At 41.2% G+C, this 22454-nt stretch overlaps 1 protein-coding gene across 15 annotated transcripts in view; it reads right to left on the minus strand.

Annotated features, from left to right (window-relative positions):
- Positions 1-22454, minus strand: part of SIPA1L2 (signal induced proliferation associated 1 like 2) — a 730143-nt gene that overhangs the window by 123551 nt on the left and 584138 nt on the right. For 14 of the 15 annotated variants that reach the window (XM_053711127.1, XM_053711126.1, XM_053711122.1 and 11 more), the window contains one exon: positions 15086-15310. The exons of the other annotated variant lie outside the window; for it this stretch is intronic. In XM_053711127.1, the coding sequence (XP_053567102.1) occupies positions 15086-15310 (225 nt within the window). The remainder of the gene's footprint in view (positions 1-15085; positions 15311-22454) is intronic. 15 annotated transcript variants of the gene reach the window in all.

A 22454-nucleotide genomic window follows, 5' to 3' on the forward strand; every position in this document is an offset into this window, starting at 1 on the left:
TGAAACAGCTGCCTGAAGTACTTTTCTACCAAAAACAGCTTCAGAAGAAGAAAACACATCAAAATGGTAGAATTTAGTAAAAGTATGCAAAGAAGACCAAGTTGCTGCTTTGCAAATCTGATCAACCGAAGCTTCATTCCTAAACGCCCAGGAAGTAGAAACTGACCTAGTAGAATGAGCTGTAATCCTTTGAGGCGGAGTTTTACCCGACTCGACATAAGCATGATGAATTAAAGATTTCAACCAAGATGCCAAAGAAATGGCAGAGGCCTTCTGACCTTTCCTAGAACCGGAAAAGATAACAAATAGACTAGAAGTCTTTCTGAAATTCTTAGTAGCTTCAACATAATATTTCAAAGCTCTAACTACATCCAAAGAATGCAATGATTTCTCCTTAGAATTCTTAGGATTAGGACATAATGAAGGAACCACAATTTCTCTACTAATGTTGTTAGAATTCACAACCTTAGGTAAAAATTTAAAAGAAGTTCGCAACACCGCCTTATCCTGATGAAAAATCAGAAAAGGAGACTCACAAGAAAGAGCAGATAATTCAGAAACTCTTCTGGCAGAAGAGATGGCCAAAAGGAACAAAACTTTCCAAGAAAGTAATTTAATGTCCAATGAATGCATAGGTTCAAACGGAGGAGCTTGAAGAGCCCCCAGAACCAAATTCAAACTCCAAGGAGGAGAAAATGACTTAATGACAGGTTTTATACGAACCAAAGCTTGTACAAAACAATGAATATCAGGAAGATTAGCAATCTTTCTGTGAAAAAGAACAGAAAGAGCAGAGATTTGTCCTTTCAAGGAACTTGCAGACAAACCTTTATCCAAACCATCCTGAAGAAATTGTAAAATTCTTGGAATTCTAAAAGAATGCCAGGAAAAATGATGAGAAAGACACCAAGAAATATAAGTCTTCCAGACTCTATAATATATCTCTCTAGATATGGATTTACGAGCCTGTAACATAGTATTAATCACAGAGTCAGAGAAACCTCTTTGACTAAGAATCAAGCGTTCAATCTCCACACCTTTAAATTTAAGGATTTGAGATCCTGATGGAAAAAAGGATCTTGCGACAGAAGGTCTGGTCTTAACGGAAGAGTCCACGGTTGGCAAGAGGCCATCCGGACAAGATCCGCATACCAAAACCTGTGAGGCCATGCTGGAGCTACCAGCAGAACAAACGAGCATTCCTTCAGAATCTTGGAGATTACTCTTGGAAGAAGAACTAGAGGCGGAAAGATATAGGCAGGATGATACTTCCAAGGAAGTGACAATGCATCCACTGCTTCCGCTTGAGGATCCCTGGATCTGGACAGATACCTGGGAAGTTTCTTGTTTAGATGGGAAGCCATCAGATCTATTTCTGGAAGTCCCCACATTTGAACAATCTGAAGAAATACCTCTGGGTGAAGAGACCATTCGCCCGGATGTAACGTTTGGCGACTGAGATAATCCGCTTCCCAATTGTCTATACCTGGGATATGAACCGCAGAAACTAGACAGGAGCTGGATTCCGCCCATACCAGAATTCAAGATACTTCTTTCATAGCCAGAGGACTGTGAGTCCCTCCTTGATGATTGATGTATGCCACAGTTGTGACATTGTCTGTCTGAAAACAAATGAACGATTCTCTCTTTAGAAGAGGCCATGACTGAAGAGCTCTGAAAATTGCACGGAGTTCCAAAATATTGATCGGTAATCTCACCTCCTGAGATTCCCAAACCCCTTGTGCTGTCAGAGACCCCCACACAGCTCCCCAACCTGTAAGACTTGCATCTGTTGAAATTACAGTCCAGGTCAGAAGAACAAAAGAAGCCCCCTGAACTAAACGATGGTGATCTGTCCACCACGTCAGACAGTGTCGTACAATCGGTTTTAAAGATATTAATTGAGATATCTTTGTGTAATCCCTGCACCACTAGTTCAGCATACAGAGCTGAAGAGGTCGCATGTGAAAACGAGCAAAGGGGATCGCGTCCAATGCAGCAGTCATAAGACCTAGAATTTCCATGCATAAGGCTACCGAAGGGAATGATTGTGACTGAAGGTTTCGACAAGCTGATATCAATTTTAGACGTCTCTTGTCTGTCAAAGACAGAGTCATGGACACTGAATCTATCTGGAAGCCTAAAAAGGTTACCCTTGTCTGAGGAATCAATGAACTTTTTGGTAAATTGATCCTCCAACCATGATCTTGAAGAAACAACACAAGTCGATTCGTATGAGATTCTGCTAAATGTGAAGACTGAGCAAGTACCAAGATATCGTCCAAATAAGGAAATACCACAATACCCTGTTCTCTGATTACAGACAGAAGGGCACCGAGAACCTTTGTAAAAATTCTTGGAGCTGTTGCTAGGCCAAACGGTAGAGCCACAAACTGGTAATGCTTGTCTAGGAAAGAGAATCTCAGAAACTGATAGTGATCTGGATGAATCGGAATATGCAGATATGCATCCTGTAAATCTATTGTAGACATATAATGCCCTTGCTGAACAAAAGGCAGGATAGTCCTTACAGTTACCATTTTGAATGTTGGTATCCTTACATAACAATTCAATATTTTTAGATCCAGAACTGGTCTGAAGGAATTCTCCTTCTTTGGTACAATGAAGAGATTTGAATAAAACCCCAGCCCCTGTTCCAGAACTGGAACTGGCATAATTACTCCAGCCAACTCTAGATCTGAAACACATTTCAGAAATGCTTGAGCCTTCGCTGGATTTACTGGGACACGGGAAAGAAAAAATCTCTTTGCAGGAGGCCTTATCTTGAAGCCAATTCTGTACCCTTCTGAAACAATGTTCTGAATCCAAAGATTGTGAACGGAATTGATCCAAATTTCTTTGAGAAAACGTAATCTGCCCCCTACCAGCTGAGCTGGAATGAGGGCCGCACTTTCATGTGGACTTAGGAGCTGGCTTTGGTTTTCTAAAAGGCTTGGATTTATTCCAGACTGGAGATGGTTTCCAAACTGATACCGCTCCTGAGGATGAAGGATCAGGCTTTTGTTCCTTGTTATGACGAAAGGAACGAAAACGATTATTAGACCTAAATTTACCTTTAGATTTTTTATCCTGTGGTAAAAAAGTTCCTTTCCCTCCAGTAACAGTTGAGATAATAGAATCCAACTGAGAACCAAATAATTTATTACCCTGGAAAGAAAGGGAAAGCAGAGTAGACTTAGAAGACATATCAGCATTCCAAGTTTTAAGCCATAAAGCTCTTCTAGCTAAAATAGCTAGAGACATATACCTGACGTTAACTCTAATGATATCAAAGATGGCATCACAAATAAAATTATTAGCATGTTGAAGAAGATTAATAATGCTATGAGAATTATGATCTGTTACTTGTTGCGCTAAAGCTTCTAACCAAAAAGTTGAAGCTGCAGCAACATCCGCTAAAGATATAGCAGGTCTAAGAACATTACCTGAACACAAGTAAGCTTTTCTTAGAAATGATTCAATTTTCCTATCTAAAGGATCCTTAAAGGAAGTACCATCTGCCGTAGGAATAGTAGTACACTTAGCAAGAGTAGAGACAGCCCCATCAACCTTAGGGATTTTGTCCCAAAACTCTAATCTGTCAGATGGCACAGGATATAATTGCTTAAAACGTTTAGAAGGAGTAAATGAATTACCCAAATTATTCCATTCCCTGGAAATTACTTCAGAAATAGCATCAGGGACAGGAAAAACTTCTGGAATAACTACAGGAGATTTAAAAACCTTATCTAAACGTTTAGATTTAGTATCAAGAGGACTTGAAACCTCTATTTCTAATGCAATTAGGACTTCTTTAAGTAAAGAACGAATAAATTCCATTTTAAATAAATATGAAGATTTATCAGCATCAACCTCTGAGACAGAATCCTCTGAACCAGAAGAACCATTATCAGAATCAGAATGATGATGTTCATTTAAAAATTCATCTGAAAAATGAGAAGTTTTAAAAGACTTTTTACGTTTACTAGAAGGAGGAATAACAGACATAGCCTTCTTAATGGATTTAGAAACAAAATCTCTTATGTTATCAGGAACACTCTGAGCATTAGATGTTGACGGAACAGCAACAGGTAATGTAACAGTACTAAAGGAAATATTATCTGCATTAACAAGTTTGTCATGACAATCAGAACAAACAACAGCTGGAGGAACAGATACCATAAGTTTACAGCAGATACACTTAGCTTTGGTAGATCCAGCACCAGGCAGCGATTTTCCAGAAGTATCTTCTGACTCAGTGTTAACGTGGGACATCTTGCAATATGTAATAGAAAAAACAACATATAAAGCAAAATTGATCAAATTCCTTAAATGACAGTTTCAGGAATGGGAAAATATGCCAGTGAACAAGCTTCTAGCAACCAGAAGCAATAAATAATGAGACTTAAATAATGTGGAGACAATAGTGACGCCCATATTATTTGGCGCCTAAATGCTTTTGGCGCCAAAATGACGCCACATCCGGAACGCCGACACTTTTGGCGTAAAAAAAACGTCAAAAATGACGCAACTTCCGGCGACACGTATGACGCCGGAAACAGAATTTTTTTTGCGCCAAAAAAGTCCGCGCCAAGAATGACGCAATAAAATGAAGCATTTTCAGCCCCCGCAAGCCTAACAGCCCACAGGGAAAAAAGTCAAATTTTAAGGTAAGAAAAAATTGATTTATTCATATGCATTATCCCAAATATGAAACTGACTGTCTGAAATAAGGAACGTTGAACATCCTGAGTCAAGGCAAATAAATGTTTGAATACATATATTTAGAACTTTATAAAAAAGTGCCCAACCATAGCTTAGAGTGTCACAGAAAATAAGACTTACTTACCCCAGGACACTCATCTACAAGTTGTAGAAAGCCAAACCAGTACTGAAACGAAAATCAGTAGAGGTAATGGTATATATAAGAGTATATCGTCGATCTGAAAAGGGAGGTAAAAGATGAATCTCTACGACCGATAACAGAGAACCTATGAAATAGACCCCGTAGAAGGAGATCATTGAATTCAAATAGGCAATACTCTCCTCACATCCCTCTGACATTCACTGCACGCTGAGAGGAAAACCGGGCTCCAACCTGCTGCGGAGCGCATATCAACGTAGAATCTAGCACAAACTTACTTCACCACCTCCATAGGAGGCAAAGTTTGTAAAACTGATTTGTGGGTGTGGTGAGGGGTGTATTTATAGGCATTTTGAGGTTTGGGAAACTTTGCCCCTCCTGGTAGGAATGTATATCCCATACGTCACTAGCTCATGGACTCTTGCTAATTACATGAAAGAAATAGATCACTGTTTCTCAACTCTAGTCCCCAAGTACCCCGTAAAGGCCAGGTTTTCATGTGTGCTCACTGATAAGCTGATTATTTCACCTGTGCTCTAATTAAGATATGAAAATCTGACCTTTTAAGGGTACTTAAAGACTAAAGATGAGAAACACTGAAATAGATCATTTTTATTATGAATACTGGTGGCAAAATACATTTTTGAAGGCCAGGTCAGTGAAGGACAACAGACAGCTGTAGCACGATCCATAGTCAGTTGGTAAAGATATTTCAGAGTTATTGGTCAAATGGTCTTTACCAAAGGAAGATAATTCATAAGTAATGACAGACACATTCTCACACATTATACTTAAAGGGACACTCAGGTCAAGTTAAACTTTAATTATTCAGATAGAGCATGCAGTTTTAAACAGCTTTCTAATTTACTTCCATTAACAAAATGTGCACAGTCTTTTTATATTTACACTTTTCAAGTCACCAGCTCCTACTGTGCATTAGCAAGAATTCACAGAATATACGTATATGCATTTGTGATTGGCTTATAGCTGTCACATGGTACAGGGGGAGTGGAAAAAGACATAACTTTTACATTTGTCCGAAAAAAATCTCCTACTCATTTGAAGTTCAGACTAAGTGCTATTGCATTGTCTTGTTATCATGTATTTGTTGATAAAGCATATCTGCTGTATTTACTGGCCCTTTAAATGCAGAAGCGTCATTACATCTGTTATCTTGAAATGAATAGTTGTGTGTATTATTAGTTGTGTACTTCCTATTAAAGGGACATTGCACACTAGATTTTTCTTTGCATAAATGTTTTGCAAATTATCCATTTACATAGCCCATCTGGGAGTGTTTTTTTTTTAATGTATATTTTTGTTTATTTTTAAATAACAATGTGCTGATATTCAGACTCCTAACCAACCCCAAAGTATCAGATGAAGATTGAAGTCTGCAGACTCCTACTTGCTCCTGTTTGTCATATGCAGAGGAGGGGAGAGTGTCCGCTCTTTTTGCTTTCTCAGCCCATTTAGTGGGTATTCTAGCCTAACCTCATCAACAGTGCTAAACTAGGAGCTTCTAAGTAAGTTTTTTTTTTACCATTATTAATTTTTTATTTTCAAGAAAACAGCAATATATAAACAAGACAGGTTGAGACAATCAACATTCTTCCCTGTGGGAAGTGTACATGGAAAGAGAAATAATAACAAAAAATCAACATTAAAACTAGAGCCAAGAATAACCAAGGTAACTATAAAGTGAAAAAAAGAAAATCAAACCTGGTAGGCAGAAGAAACGGTTTAGTGACGGGGGGGGTAGGTACCAGGTGGAAAGTAGTAATGAGCCGGTGGGGGCCTGAGGTGTACATTAAGTAGGAAAGAGAGAATTCCATGGGGCCCAAATAGAACAGTATAGGCCAGTTTGCAGTGTGAAGTGGTATACAAACTCTTCCATTCTCCTGAATGGCCAATCAAATTAAAAATGCCCTGCCAGAGGGGAGCAGATAGTTTCCGCCAATTTCTTGCTAAAGCAAATATTACTGACATCAAAACAATGATAAGGAGGCACCGTTGAGGTTTGAGAACTCTTTCTAGTTTCAGATGAAGAAGGGCCATCTCTTTAGGGAGAAAAGTCAGTAAGCTTGACACAATTTTTTCACTTCCTCTAATTACTGGGCAGGACCACCAAATGTGTTGAAAGTCGCCAATACTACCACATAGTCGCCAATTAACAGAGGATAAAAATTCTACGGAGTTTAGTGGGGACTAGGTACCATCTGTAAATAAGTTTGTAATAGAGTTTATACAAGGTCACACTGGGTATGGCCAATTTGGTGTGTTTGTTAGTGAATTATTGGCCCCAGTCCACCTCCCAGGCCTTAATTGCATGCGTTTTTAGGAATTTAGGTGAGTTCATTAGACATTTGTAGTGAACCGAAAGAGGGGAACATAATTAGGAGTGGGAATACCATCTGGACTCCCATCTCATAGAAGTCCTAACAGAGGGAGTTAAGAATCCCCAGCTTTTCAGGAGTGACCTAAGTCTAAGAAAGTCGAAGTGCAGCCATGGAGGGAGATCAAAGTGTTTGAGAAAATCAGAGTGGGAGAGGACGGAAGAACCTCTAAAATAATCTTTGATCTCCAATTCCAGAGAGATTGCCTCTGATATCAGGTCTGTGTCGCCTAGGCCAAAAGAAAGACCTTGAATTGAGTGGAGTGGGGAGGGATGAGGTGCAATTTGGGGAAAGTGGCGAGGTTTAAGCCAGAATTGTCTACATTGTTTCACTATACCATTATGGATGGGAAGAGAAGCAGAGCAATGGGGAGGTATCCATAGAAGACCTTCTAATCTGGCTCGGGCTGGGAGGTAAGCTGGTTCAAGTTCAGACCAACAGGTGGGGGGGGGGGGGGAGACTAGAGTCCCAGGCAGATACATGGGAAATCATAGCCGCTTCATAATAAAGCAAGATACTGGGGATTCCTATGCCGCCTGATTCACAGGGGGTGATAGAGAGCTCTAGCTGCAATTCTGGGGTTCTAACCCATCCAAATGTATGAATTAATGACTGATTGGAATGAGTGAAGAAGACAGATGTAAAGGTATACACTGCAACAAGTAATCTTAGGGAGCTGCATCATCTTAACGGCTGCTATACGGCTGAACCATGAGATCATTTCATAATGTTTGGAGGAGAGGTCAACACATAAGCGGGATAGAAAAGCATAGTAATTTTTATCCAAGATAATTTTGGAGTTGTGGGATCGGACGGAACACACCTAAATGTAAGAGGCCTTCTAAATTCCACCTAAGTAAGTTTTTAAAAGGTTTTATTCTGGATTTTTACATCAGTATCTGCGCGCTTCTTTATAGTAGTGACTATTACAAGCAGTTATATGAAAATTGGTGTATGCTGTCTATTTAATGGTCACTGGCTCATAGGTGCTCTCTGCTAACATTCTTTGGCTGATAATCACTTGCTGCTATTAGCGGTAATATACAACTAATACTGCTGCATTAGTTTCTATATAAAACAGAATTTATGCTTACCTGATAAATTACTTTCTCCAACGGTGTGTCCGGTCCACGGCGTCATCCATTACTTGTGGGAAATGTTCTCCCCCACAGGGAAAGGCAAGTAGAGCACACAGCAAGAGCTGTCCATATAGCTCCCCCTCTGGCTCCGCCCCCCAGTCATTCGACCAACGGTTAGGAGAAAAAGGAGAAACTATAGGGTGCCGTGCTGACTGTAGTGTATAAAGAAAAAAAATTTCAACCTGATTAAAAAAAACAGGGCGGGCCGTGGACCGGACACACCGTTGGAGAAAGTAATTTATCAGGTAAGCATAAATTCTGTTTTCTTCAACATTGGTGTGTCCGGTCCACGGCGTCATCCATTACTTGTGGGAACCAATACCAAAGCTTTAGGACACGGATGAAGGGAGGGAGCAAATCAGGTTACCTAAACAGAAGGCACCACGGCTTGCAAAACCTTTCTCCCAAAAACAGCCTCCGAAGAAGCAAAAATATCAAATTTGTAGAATTTGGCAAAAGTGTGCAGAGAAGACCAAGTCACTGCCTTACATATCTGGTCAACAGAAGCCTCGTTCTTATAGGCCCATGTGGAAGCCACAGCCCTAGTAGAGTGAGCTGTGATACGGTCAGGAGGCTGCCGTCCGGCAGTCTCATAAGCCAAGCGGATAATGCTTTTCAGCCAGAAAGAGAGAGAGGTAGCAGTAGCTTTTTGACCTCTCCTCTTACCAGAGTAAACGACAAACAAGGATGAGGTTTGTCTAAAATCTTTTGTTGCTTCTAAATAGAACTTTAAAGCACGAACAACATCTAAATTGTGTAATAAACGTTCCTTCTTTGAAACTGGATTCGGACACAAAGAAGGAACAACTATTTCCTGGTTGATGTTCTCGTTGGAAACAACTTTTGGAAGAAAACCAGGCTTAGTACGCAAAACAACCTTATCTGAATGGAACACCAGATAGGGTGGATCACACTGCAAAGCAGATAATTCAGAAACTCTTCTAGCAGAAGAAATAGCAACCAAAAACAGAACTTTCCAAGATAGTAACTTAATATCTATGGAATGTAAAGGTTCAAACGGAACCCCTTGAAGAACTGAAAGAACTAAATTTAGACTCCAAGGAGGAGTCATGGGTCTGTAAACAGGCTTGATTCTAACCAAAGCCTGAACAAAAGCTTGTACATCTGGCAAAGCTGCCAGTCGTTTGTGCAACAAGACGGATAATGCAGAAATCTGTCCTTTTAGGGAACTAGCTGACAATCCTTTATCCAAACCTTCTTGGAGAAAGGAGAGAATCTTTGGAATTTTAATCTTACTCCAGGAGAATCCTTTGGATTCACACCAACAGATATATTTTTTCCATATTTTATGGTAAATCCTTCTAGTCACAGGTTTTCTGGCTTGGACCAGAGTATCAATCACAGAATTTGAAAACCCACGCTTGGATAAAATCAAGCGTTCAATTTCCAAGCAGTCAGCTGCAGAGAAACTAGATTGGGATGTTCGAATGGACCTTGTACTAGAAGGTCCTGTCTCAAAGGTAGCTTCTATGGTGGAGCCGATGACATATTCACCAGGTCTGCATACCAAGTCCTGCGTGGCCACGCAGGAGCTATCAGAATCACCGAGGCCTTCTCCTGTTTGATCCTGGCTATGAGCCTGGGGAGGAGAGGAAACGGTGGAAACACATATGCTAGGTTGAACGACCAAGGCGCCACTAATGCATCCACTAGAGTCGCCTTGGGATCCCTGGATCTGGACCCGTAGCAAGGAATCTTGAAGTTCTGACGGGACGCCATTAGATCCATGTCTGGAATGCCCCATAATTGGGTTAACTGAACAAAGACCTCCGGATGGAGTTCCCACTCCCCCGGATGGAAAGTCTGACGACTCAAATAGTCCGCCTCCCAGTTGTCTACTCCTGGGATGTGAATAGCAGATAAGATGGCAGGAGTGATTCTCTGCCCATTGGATTATCTTGGTTACTTCCTTCATCGCTAGGGAACTCTTTGTTCCCCCCTGATGATTGATGTATGCAACAGTCGTTATGTTGTCCGACTGAAATCTTATGAACCTGGCTTCCGCTAGCTGAGGACAAGCCAGGAGCGCATTGAATATAGCTCTTAGTTCCAAAATGTTTATCGGGAGAAGCGACTCTTCCCGCGACCATAGGCCCTGAGCTTTCAGAGAGTCCCAGACCGCGCCCCACCCCAAGAGGCTGGCGTCGGTCGTGACGATGACCCACTCCGGTCTGCGGAAACTCATTCCCTGAGACAGGTGATCCTGGGTCAACCACCAGAGAAGTGAGTCCCTGGTTACCTGGTCTACTTGAATTTGGGGAGACAAGTCTGTATAGTCCCCATTCCACTGATTGAGCATGCACAGCTGTAATGGTCTTAGATGAATTCGAGCAAAAGGAACCACATCCATTGCTGCGACCATTAGTCCTATTACTTCCATGTATTGAGCTATGGAGGGTTGAGGAATAGAGTGAAGAACTCGACAAGCTTTTAGAAGCTTTGTCTTTCTGACGTCTGTGAGAAAGATCTTCATTTCCACAGAATCTATTATTGTTCCCAGAAAAGCAACCCTTGTGGACGGTGACAGTGAACTTTTTTCTATGTTCACTTTCCACCCGTGAGATCTGAGAAAAGCCAACACAATGTCTGTATGAGCCCTCGCTTTGGAAAGAGACGACGCTTGGATTAGGATGTCGTCTAGATAAGGTGCTACAGCGATGCCCCTCGGTCTTAGGACCGCTAAAAGGGACCCTAGCACCTTTGTGAAAATTCTGGGAGCGGTGGCTAAACCGAATGGAAGAGCCACAAACTGGTAATGTTTGTCCAGAAAGGCGAACCTCAGGAACTGATGAACTTGTTTAATATCTTTAAATCCAGACTTGGCCTGAAAGTTCCCTCTTTTTTGGGAACCACAAACAGGTTTGAGTAAAACCCTAGACCTTGTTCCCCGGAGGGGACTGGGTTTATCACTCCCATCTTTGATAGGTCTCTTACACAATGTAAGAATGCCTGTTTCTTTATCTGGTCTGAAGATAAGCGAGACAGGTGGAACCTTCCCTTTGGAGGAAGTCCCTTGAATTCTAACAGGTATCCCTTGGAAACTATCTCTAGTGCCCAGGGATCCAGAACATCTCTTGCCCAAGCCTGAGCGAAGAGAGATAGTCTGCCCCCTACCAGATCCGGTCCCGGATCGGGGGCTACCCCTTCATGCTGTCTTGGTAGCAGCAGCAGGTTTCTTGGTTTGTTTACCCTTGTTCCAGCCTTGCATGGGCTTCCAAGCGGGTTTGGGCTGGGCCGCGTTACCTTCTTGTCTAGCGGCAGTGGAGTTATTAGCCGGTCCGTTCCTGAAATTGCGAAAGGAACGAAAATTAGACTTGTTCTTAGCCTTAAAAGGCCTATCCTGTGGGAGGGCATGGCCCTTACCCCCAGTGATGTCTGAAATAATTTCCTTCAATTCCGGCCCAAAAAGGGTCTTACCCTTGAAAGGAATATTCAGTAACTTAGTCTTGGACGACACGTCTGCCGACCAGGATTTTAGCCAAAGCGCCCTCCGCGCTACTACAGCAAAACCTGAGTTTTTCGCCGCCAATTTCGTTATTTGAAAGGCGGCATCCAATATAAAGGAATTAGCTAACTTTAATGCGTGAATTCTGTCCATGACTTCTTCATAGGAAGTCTCTTTCTGGAGCGACCTTTCTAGTTCTTCTAACCAAAAGGACGCCGCTGAAGTGACAGTAATAAGACACGTAGCTGGTTGAAGGATGAACCCTTGCTGAACAAAAATATTTTTAAGCAATCCTTCCAATTTTTTATCCATAGGATCTTTGAAAGCGCAGCTGTCCTCTATAAGAATAGTTGTGCGCTTCGCTAGTGTTGAAACAGCTCCCTCAACCTTCGGGACCGTTTGCCATGCGTCCCTTCTAGGGTCTACTATGGGAAAAAAATTCTTAAATATAGGAGGTGGGGCAAAGGGTACACCTGGCTTCTCCCACTCCTTTTCCACTATGTTCGCTACCCTCTTAGGTATTGGAAAAGCGCCGTCGTGCACTGGGACCTCTAAAAATTTGTCCAATTTGCACAACTTCTCTGGTACTACCATGGAATCACAGTCATCCAGAGTAGCTAATACCTCCTTAAGCAAAGCGCGGAGATGTTCTAGCTTAAACTTAAATGCCACTAGATCAGGTTCTGCCTGTTGAGAAATTTTTCCTGAGTCTGAAATTTCACCCTCAGACAGCCCTTCCCTCACAGCCAATTCCGATTGATGTGAGGGTAAAATAGATAAGGCATCGTCAGCGTCTGATTGTTCATCCTTTTTATCTGTATTTAAAACTGAACAATCACGCTTTCTCTGAAAAACTGGCAGTTTGGATAAAAGATTTGCTATAGAATTATCCACTACTGCTGATAATTGTTGCATAGAAATAAGCACTGGCGCGCTAGGTGTCGCCTGCGCGGGAAAAGCTGGTGTAGACACAGAAGGAGAGGATGTAGAGCTATCCCCACTACCTTCATTAGATAAATCATCTTGGGCAACATTATGAAAAATAACAGAGCTGTCCTGATTTTGTTTGGACGCTATGGCGCAATTATCACAAACACTCGAAGGGGGAACCACATTTGTCTCTATACACACAGAACATAGGTTATCTGATGGAACAGACATGTTAAACAGATTTAGGCAGGCAAACAATGCAATAAAAACGATTTTAAACAAAAACGTTACTGTCTCTTTAAATAATAAAATGACACATTTATTTCTGAATGTTCAAAAAACTATGAAGGCAATATGCGATTTTTCTGAAATTTGTACCCCAGTGTTTTAATGCTTAGAAAGTATTGCACAGCAAATATGGAGACTCTAGCTCTTAAAACAAGCAAACCGGAGCTAATTGTTGGATTTAACCGTTTTTACACACCACAATCCCAGCTACAGCCTTGCTGCAGCTTTTTACCTTCCTTAGGGGTCACCATTCACAGAAAAAAGCCTTTTGGAGTCACTTTCTGAACCACAGGACCCTCTCACATGAATCTGCATGCACTGCCTTGAAATTCAACTGCACAGCTGAAGTGTCAAAATGAGGCTTCCTCCCTCAGCACACTAGAGTGAAGGGGCCTTCCTGACTAGATTTAGGTGTCTAAAACAAGCCAGATCAATAAAAAACGTTCCCAAGTGTATGTGAGCTTATAAAATATTTCAAATGGTATAATATTGTAATAAAAACCAATCGATTTAGCCCCTAACAGTGTCTACCAGCATAAAAAACAAAAAGGGGAAGCCTGTTATCTTTTTTGCTGAGGTGAAAGAAAAATGGCTTACCGTTTCCCCTGAGGGGAAAAATGACTGTCATCTAGCATTAGCCTGTGTTGTTAGAAGGAGACTAGTCATACCTGAAGCAGATGAGTCTGCAAACTGTTACCCCCAACTGAAGTTCTCTTGTTTCAACAGTCCTGTGTGGTAACAGTAATGGATTTTAGTTACTTGTGCTAAAATCATAGCCCTCTTAAACAGAAATCTTCATCACTTTTCTGTTATAGAGTAAATAGTACAAGCCAGCACTATTTTAAAATAACAAACTCTTGATAGAAGAATAAAAAACTACAACTAACACCACAAACTCCATGCCATCCCCGTGGTAGATGCTACTTGTTCAGAGCGGCAAGGAGAATGACTGGGGGGCGGAGCCAGAGGGGGAGCTATATGGACAGCTCTTGCTTTTCCCTGTGGGGGAGAACATTTCCCAGAAGTAATGGATGACGCCGTGGACCGGACACACCAATGTTGGAGAAAATTATTTTATTTAAAGGCACATTAAAAAAAAATCCTTCATGATTCACATATATCATACAACTTTTTAAATGACGTCTATTACCTAATTTGCTTTGTTCTCTTGGTATCTTTTGTTGAAAATCATACCTAGGTAGGTTCAGGAGCAGCAATGCACTACTGGAAGCTAGCTGCTGATTGGGGCCTGCACATATACCTTTTGTTATTGGCTCACCTGATGTGTTCAGTTAGATCACAGTAGTGCAATGCTGCTCTCTTCAAAACTCTTCAAAAAAAGGATACCAAAAGAATAAAACATTTGGGGATTCAAGTCCCTTTCATATTTTTTTCAGCCAAAACCCCCCAAAAATTAAATGATGATTTTTTAAATTATGGCAGAAACATTATATATGTCAATAAAATATGGTTACACCTGTGGACTACCTTTTATCCTGGCAGGCGCTGATCTTGAGCAGCATATCTCTTGGACAAATATACAGACGTTTTGTATTTACATCTATACCAACGGCTTTTAGTGACCTCATATTGACTGAGGGCACTACGTGTAAGGATTTTTATTGTGTGACATATTAAACAGTTTTACACTATTGGAAGTTGCTTGTGTTTTATCCCTCAAGTGTCTACAAAATCATATTACCATCTCCAAGAGACTTTCAAAGTTATGGACCACACATCATCCCCTCTCCCTGCCAGAGTATTATTCTTGCCTCGTAGGATTGAGGTTTGGTGAGTACTCAATTTTTATCTTTCACCTGGATATTTTCATACTAGGATAACATATGAGAATATCCGCCAAGCTGTTAAATTAGGATTTAAGAGTTGTATCTCTTCTGTTATAGTTCATTGAACTTATTTTGTGTTGTGATATTTATATTATTATTATTCATATTAATTCTTATTAAAATAATAAAACATAAGAACACATGAAACAACTTACTCTTGACATTCTGCAATTTCACATTCTTCAGGAGGTGGGCTGTCTTCAGATTTTTTCCAGCCAATGACATATTTGCTTATAGCTCCTTGTCTTTGAAAGGATTTGGATGCAGATCCAGAAGTCTGATGCCCACTGGCATGTGAAACTATATAGACTTTAGAAGTGTCCAAAGTTCCATTAGGTTTAGGGCAAAGAGCAGAAGGACTGCCTGAATGATGTGAACCACTACAGAGACAAAAGAACATGACACATTATAAACACTCAACATAAACTATTGGAATGCCCCTATATGAACACTTCACATATACATTTACACAGACAGACAGAAACAAGTGACAAAGGAATGCACTCTGAATGTGGACCTTGTACATATCCACCCCCTGACATAAATTTCAGATTAAACTTGGTGCATTACATACAGCATGAGAAAGGACACAGACAGTTAAAGGAACATAAAACCTAAAAAACATATTTCATGATTTAGAAAGAGCATGCAATTTCAAACAACTTTCCAATTTACTTCTGTTATCTAATTTGCTTCATTCTCTTGAAATGCTTTGTTGAATAGCATATCTGAAAAGGCTCAGTAGCTGCAGATTGGTAGATGCACATAGATGCCTTGTGTGATTGGCTCACCCATGTGCTTTGTTATTTCTTTAACAAAGAATATTTAAAGAATGAAGCAACTTAGTTAATAGAAGTAAAATTGAATGTTGTTTACAATTGTATTCTCTATCTGAATCATAAAAGAAAAAAAATTGGGTTTAATTTCCCTTTAACCCCACAGCAAACTGGGTACAAAATTCATCAGGGAATTACTACAAAAATATACACAGAAACTAGCTGGCGCAACCTCACATATAAGTAGATGCAAATAGTAAAAACTGAGGTTTAGTTACCACTACTGGCCCATAAGGTGTGTGTGTATTTACATTTTTGTTTTAATTTGTTTACGTTCATTTTCCAATCTAGCCATGATAATATTGTTTTTGAGAGATATTTTTATATCGTTCTGGAAATTTTTTTACAATCATATTAATAGTTTTGTATGTTTAGGTAATTGTCAAAACAGCATGAATAGTCTTGGAAGAAGAATGTTTAATATTTTAATCCATTGAATTTGTTAAATTGGGCACAGATAGTGAATGGCCCATTAAAGGGCTAGAAAGGTAAAAACTTTGCAAAAATGCTGATAGTAAAAGTTATCACTGCTTATGTATGCCACTAAAAATGGCAATTAAAATATGCTGAGGGGGCCCGTGCACCAGTATTCAAGTTTAGAGAGATAGCAGTGGTGTGTATTGTGTATTGTGACTGACACAGGGGCGTTCCTGGGTGAAGCTGAAATTTCTCCACCAGGTCTTGTGTATTCTCTAAACAATTTCCCACTGTAGATCTCACACTTTTCCCCCCTTGTAAATATATATGTATATGCTTATATACATATATATTTATGTGTTAATATGTGTATATGCTTATATACATATATATTTATGTGTTAATATGTGTATATGCTTATATACATATATATTTATGTGTTAATATGTGTATATGCTTATATACATATATATTTATGTGTTAATATGTGTATATGCTTATATACATATATATTTATGTGTTAATATGTGTATATGCTTATATACATATATATTTATGTGTTAATATGTGTATATGCACATATAAACGCATAACTATATATGCATATATATTTATATTTGCTGCCCATCGCTGTGCGACTGATGGCATGAGAACAAGGCTCCCACTGGAGCCTATGGAAGGGCACTCTCGTAAATGCAAAGCTTATGTGCAATGAGAACGAGAGGTCACGTTCCCATTGCACCTGACTCGTAATACTAGTGCACATTTGCGTGCACTGGTATTACTAACTTGAGCGTAAATATTGCTTTCTCCCAAACATTATTTTGCGCGCAACTTGTAATCTAGCCCATTGTGTGTGTGTTTATATATATATATATATATATATCTTGACATTTCCAGTGGTCTACTAGTCCGAGAGGACATAGAAATTGCAGGGGACAACTTAGAAATTTGCCAGTAGTCTTTATAAACCACAGAAAAACATTTTTATTGCATAAAAAGTCTTGTTCTAATTAATCTCGCTAATTGTACATGGTTTAAAGTGTGATAAATTGCTGCCACGTTTATGTTACTATTTGAAAGGTTATTCATAGAAAAACACACAAGAAACTATTTAATTTGCCAATAAAAAGGTAACTAAATATTGCCTCCATTCATATTTTAAATGTGGTTAAATAAAATATTTATTAATCTAGTTGCCTTGGGAGACCCTTTCTCACCAAGGGTTATTTTAGGTAACAGAAATGTTTCATAGACAGCATAGTGATTGTGATATTTCGGTTTCACTGGAACTATATATATCCAAGCAAGGCCTGGAGGGGGTCTGGCTGCTGTCTTACAGTTCACTTGCCCTTCTCGTTTCCAGTTTGCAAACATTTTCTGGCAAGCTGGCTGACAGTAATATAAATTTACTCTATTGAAGTCAAGTTAAAGGGATATAAAACACTGACATTGCAATATGAAATGTTTGAATGTTTAATTTTCTTTATACATTATTTATTTTGCTTGCCTTGGCTGTAAATACCTTGCTTTTGTGTACAAATTGTGCTTTTCCAACACTCCCTAGAGAGACCAGAAAGCAAAATTGTTAACCTAGGTTACCAGCAAAATGCTGGAAAAACAAAATTTATGCTTACCTGATAAATTTCTTTCTTTTGGGATGTACCGAGTCCACGGATTCATCCTTACTTGTGGGATATTATCCTTCCTAACAGGAAGTGGCAAAGAGAGCACCACAGCAGAGCCGCCTACACAGCTCCCCCCTTAACTCCACCCCCCAGTCATTCAACCGAAGGCCAAGGAAGAAAAAGGAGAAACTATAAGGTGCAGAGGTGACTGAAGTTTTTAATAAAAAACATAATTTATGCTTACCTCATAAATTTATTTCTCTTGTGGTGTATCCAGTCCACGGATCATCCATTACTTGTAGGATATTCTTGTGACAGACCCTTCTGTCAGGACTGAAGGAGTTAATTGTGTTTAGCTAAGAAACTAATTTCTAAAGACAGAGTTGCTGGCTCCAGCTATAATCTAATTAGTGCTAAGCATTCTATTGTTTGATCACCTCCAGAGAGAAAACGCCTAAGTGATAAGAAGGGCCAAGAGTGTCTTGTGGTTGAAGTGTTTAAGTAATATAATTCTATTGTATCATGTCAAAGGGCTTGTTCCCTCCATGTAATGTACAACAGTCTTTCAACCCCCATCTGGGGGGGGGGGGTGTCAAACCTGTATAAATACTAGGCATCTAGCCTTTAATAAATGTCATTCTGTTTTAAACCTGAAAACTGGCTTGGTTGTGAATTGCTGATTCCCTATGCAGGACATTGTTCATCTGGTATTAACCCTGGTATCCTGTTGGTACCGTAACAATTGGTGGCAAGCGACGGAATGAACCTTATCGCCCAGAAGAGCAACTACACAAGCCAGTAACCTCAGGAAGAGGGGGATTATTACAATACTGACTAAGATGGAAAAGAGAAAAGTAAATTTTGCAGCTTTTAAAAACTTCCTGGAAACAGAAGGAGAGATTGATGGGTACCTTGCGGATTTTGAGAGGCAATGTGCACTACACAAGGTACCCGCAGAGGACTGGGTCACGATATTATCTGGAAAATTATCCGGCCGGGCCAGAGAGGCTTTTCGGGCCATTCCAGATGAGGAAGTCAGGGATTATAATACGGTAAAAGAGGCTCTGCTCTCCAGGTATGCGGTTACACCGGAGGCATACCGGAGGCGGTTCAGAGACACTGTTAAATTAGCTGGAGATTCCTACCTTGAGTGGGCATGTAAGGTGCACCGCACAGCAGCTCACTGGATAGCGGGGTGCCAAGCCATATCTGGGGAAGAGGTGCTGCAGCTATTCCTGTTGGAACATTGCTTCGACAAGTTACCCGCAGGAGTTCGAGAGTGGGTTCGGGACCGTAAACCCTCCACCCTGCAGGAAGCGGCTCGCTTGGCAGATGAGTATACGGATGCCCGCAAACTGGACACTGCTACCACTAAGCCCCCTGCTAGAGTGGAGTACAGACCCCCAGTCACCCCAGCAGCTGCCAGTTACCAAACCCCGGCGCACCGCTATACCACACGGCCTCCGGACACGAACTACCCTCAGAGAGCCCTGTTCAATTTGCGGGGCTACTCACAACCGATTCGATGCTTTGGATGTAAGCAACTAGGGCACAAAAGACCAGAGTGTCCCCTAAACGCAGCGAACCAAGCGCAGTCCTGGAGAAGACCTGCCGGCGGAATCCCACGTAATCCTCAGCCTGCGGCCCGCTACGTAGAGGCGCAAGAATGCTGGAGCATCCTACATGAGGCAGACCTTGTGCAAGCTGCCCACCGGAATAACCGGCAACTGGTTAAAGTGAATGGGAAGAAGGTCAGTGGTCTACGGGATACTGGTGCTACCATGACCTTGCTTCAAAAGAACTTGGTGTCTGAGAAACAGTACACTGGAGACACTGTGGCTGTGAGGGTAGCAAGGGGCGATGTGTTCAGCCTACCTGTTGCCAGGGTACATTTGGATTGGGGAGTGGGCGCTAGACCTGTGAATGTGGGGGTCAAGAAGGACTTACCTGCTGATGTTCTTCTTGGAAATGACTTGGCCCCCCTTGTTTCTGCCTACGCTCCTATGGGTCCCGCTGATGTTAACTCTGTGACTACCCGTGCCCAGATCCGTGCAGCAGAGACTGACCCACCTGCTGCTAAGCCCCAGGACGCTGAGCTCAGTAAATCTCTATCTGCTATTGATATGTGGAGGTCCCGTTACAATGCGCTGATGAAGGAGAAGAGGAGCGCAGAGGAAAAAGCACGTTTAGAACGTGAATCTCTGCTAGACAAGCTGCACCGACAGACTGCAGAAAACACCAGCTTGAGAGTGGGACATGAAACCTTAAAGACAAACTTAGCGACACTTGAGGAGAAGCTGACGCTGGCTCATAGTGAGGTGCAGCAACTCAAGGGCACCCTATGTCAGTATGAAGGGATTGTGGATACCTATAAAGAGCAGGTACAGAAAACTCGTAAAGAAGCTGATGGGATTTTGAAGGACTGTTTAGCCCTAGTCTGGGCACTGAGGAAGTTGAACCCTTCTTTGTATGGACAGGAATTCTCTCTCATAACGGGAATACAGATGGATTGTCCTGGCAAACTGACATGCCTACCACCTCCTAGTCCGGTCATCCCCAGGTTGACCCGCCAAAGGGTCAAGCCGGGTCTGCCGGAGTGTTCCACAACGGGGGAGATATGTGACAGACCCTTCTGTCAGGACTGAAGGAGTTAATTGTGTTTAGCTAAGAAACTAATTTCTAAAGACAGAGTTGCTGGCTCCAGCTATAATCTAATTAGTGCTAAGCATTCTATTGTTTGATCACCTCCAGAGAGAAAACGCCTAAGTGATAAGAAGGGCCAAGAGTGTCTTGTGGTTGAAGTGTTTAAGTAATATAATTCTATTGTATCATGTCAAAGGGCTTGTTCCCTCCATGTAATGTACAACAGTCTTTCAACCCCCATCTGGGGGGGGGGGGGGGTCAAACCTGTATAAATACTAGGCATCTAGCCTTTAATAAATGTCATTCTGTTTTAAACCTGAAAACTGGCTTGGTTGTGAATTGCTGATTCCCTATGCAGGACATTGTTCATCTGGTATTAACCCTGGTATCCTGTTGGTACCGTAACAATTCTCCTTCCCAACAGGAAGCTGCAAGAGGATCACCCACAGCAGAGCTGTCTATATAGCTCCTCCCCTAACTGCCACCTCCAGTCATTCGACTGAAGACAAGCAAGAGAAAGGAGAAACCATAGGGTGCAGTGGTGACTGTAGTTTAAAAAATAAAATATACCTGCCTTAAAATGACAGGGCGGGCCGTGGACTAGATACACCACAAGAGAAATAAATTTATCAGGTAAGCATAAATTATGTTTTCTCTTGTAAGGTGTATCCAGTCCACGGATCATCCATTACTTGTGGGATACCAATACCAAAGCTAAAGTACACGGATGAAGGGAGGGACAAGGCAGGTACTTAAACGGAAGGTACCACTGCCTGTAAAACCTTTCTCCCAAAAATAGCCTCCGAAGAAGCAAAAGTATCAAATTTATAAAACTTTGAAAAAGTATGAAGCGAAGACCAAGTCGCCGCCTTGCAAATCTGTTTAACAGAAGCCTCATTTTTAAAAGCCCATGTGGAAGCCACAGCTCTAGTAGAATGAGCTGTAATCCTTTCAGGAGGCTGCTGGCCAGCAGTCTCATAAGCTAAGCGTATTATACTTCTTAGCCAAAATGAAAGAGAAGTTGCCGAAGCCCTTTGGCCTCTCCTCTGTCCAGAGTAGACAACAAACAAAGCAGATGTTTGACGAAAATCTTTAGTAGCTTGTAAATAAAACTTTAAAGCACAAACCACATCAAGATTGTGTAATAGACGTTCCTTCTTTGAAGAAGGATTAGGACACAATGACGGAACAACAATCTCCTGATTGATATTCTTATTAGATACAACCTTAGGTAAAAACCCAGGTTTGGTACGCAAAACTACCTTATCTGCATGGAAGATCAGATAAGGGGAATCACACTGTAAGGCAGATAACACGGAAACTCTACGAGCCGAGGAAATAGCTACCAAAAACAGAACTTTCCAAGATAAAAGCTTGATATCTATGGAATGAAGAGGTTCAAACGGAATCCCTTGGAGAACTTTAAGAACCAAATTTAAACTCCATGGCGGAGCAACTGGTTTAAACACAGGCTTGATTCTAACTAAAACCTGACAAAACACCTGAACGTCTGGAACATCCGCCAGACGCTTGTGCAAAAGAATAGACAGAGCAGAAATCCGTCCCTTTAAGGAACTAGCTGACAATCCCTTTTCCAATCCTTCTTGGAGAAAAGATAATATCCTGGGAATCCTGACTTTACTCCATGAGTAACCCTTGGATTCACACCAGTAAAGATATTTACGCCATATCTTATGATAGATTTTCCTGGTGACAGGCTTTCGTGCCTGAATTAAGGTATCAATAACTGACTCGGAGAAGCCACACTTTGATAAAATCAAGCGTTCAATCTCCAGGCAGTCAGTCTCAGAGAAATTAGATTTGGATGGTTGAAAGGACCCTGAAGTAGAAGGTCCTGTCTCAGAGGCAGAGTCCATGGTGGAAGGGATGACATGTCCACCAGATCTGCATACCAAGCCCTGCGTGGCCACGCAGGTGCTATCAAAATCACTGATGCTCTCTCCTGCTTGATTTTGGCAATCAGACGAGGGAGCAGAGGA

Source organism: Bombina bombina, chromosome 4 (assembly GCF_027579735.1).
Source record: "Bombina bombina isolate aBomBom1 chromosome 4, aBomBom1.pri, whole genome shotgun sequence".
NCBI lineage: Eukaryota > Metazoa > Chordata > Amphibia > Anura > Bombinatoridae > Bombina > Bombina bombina.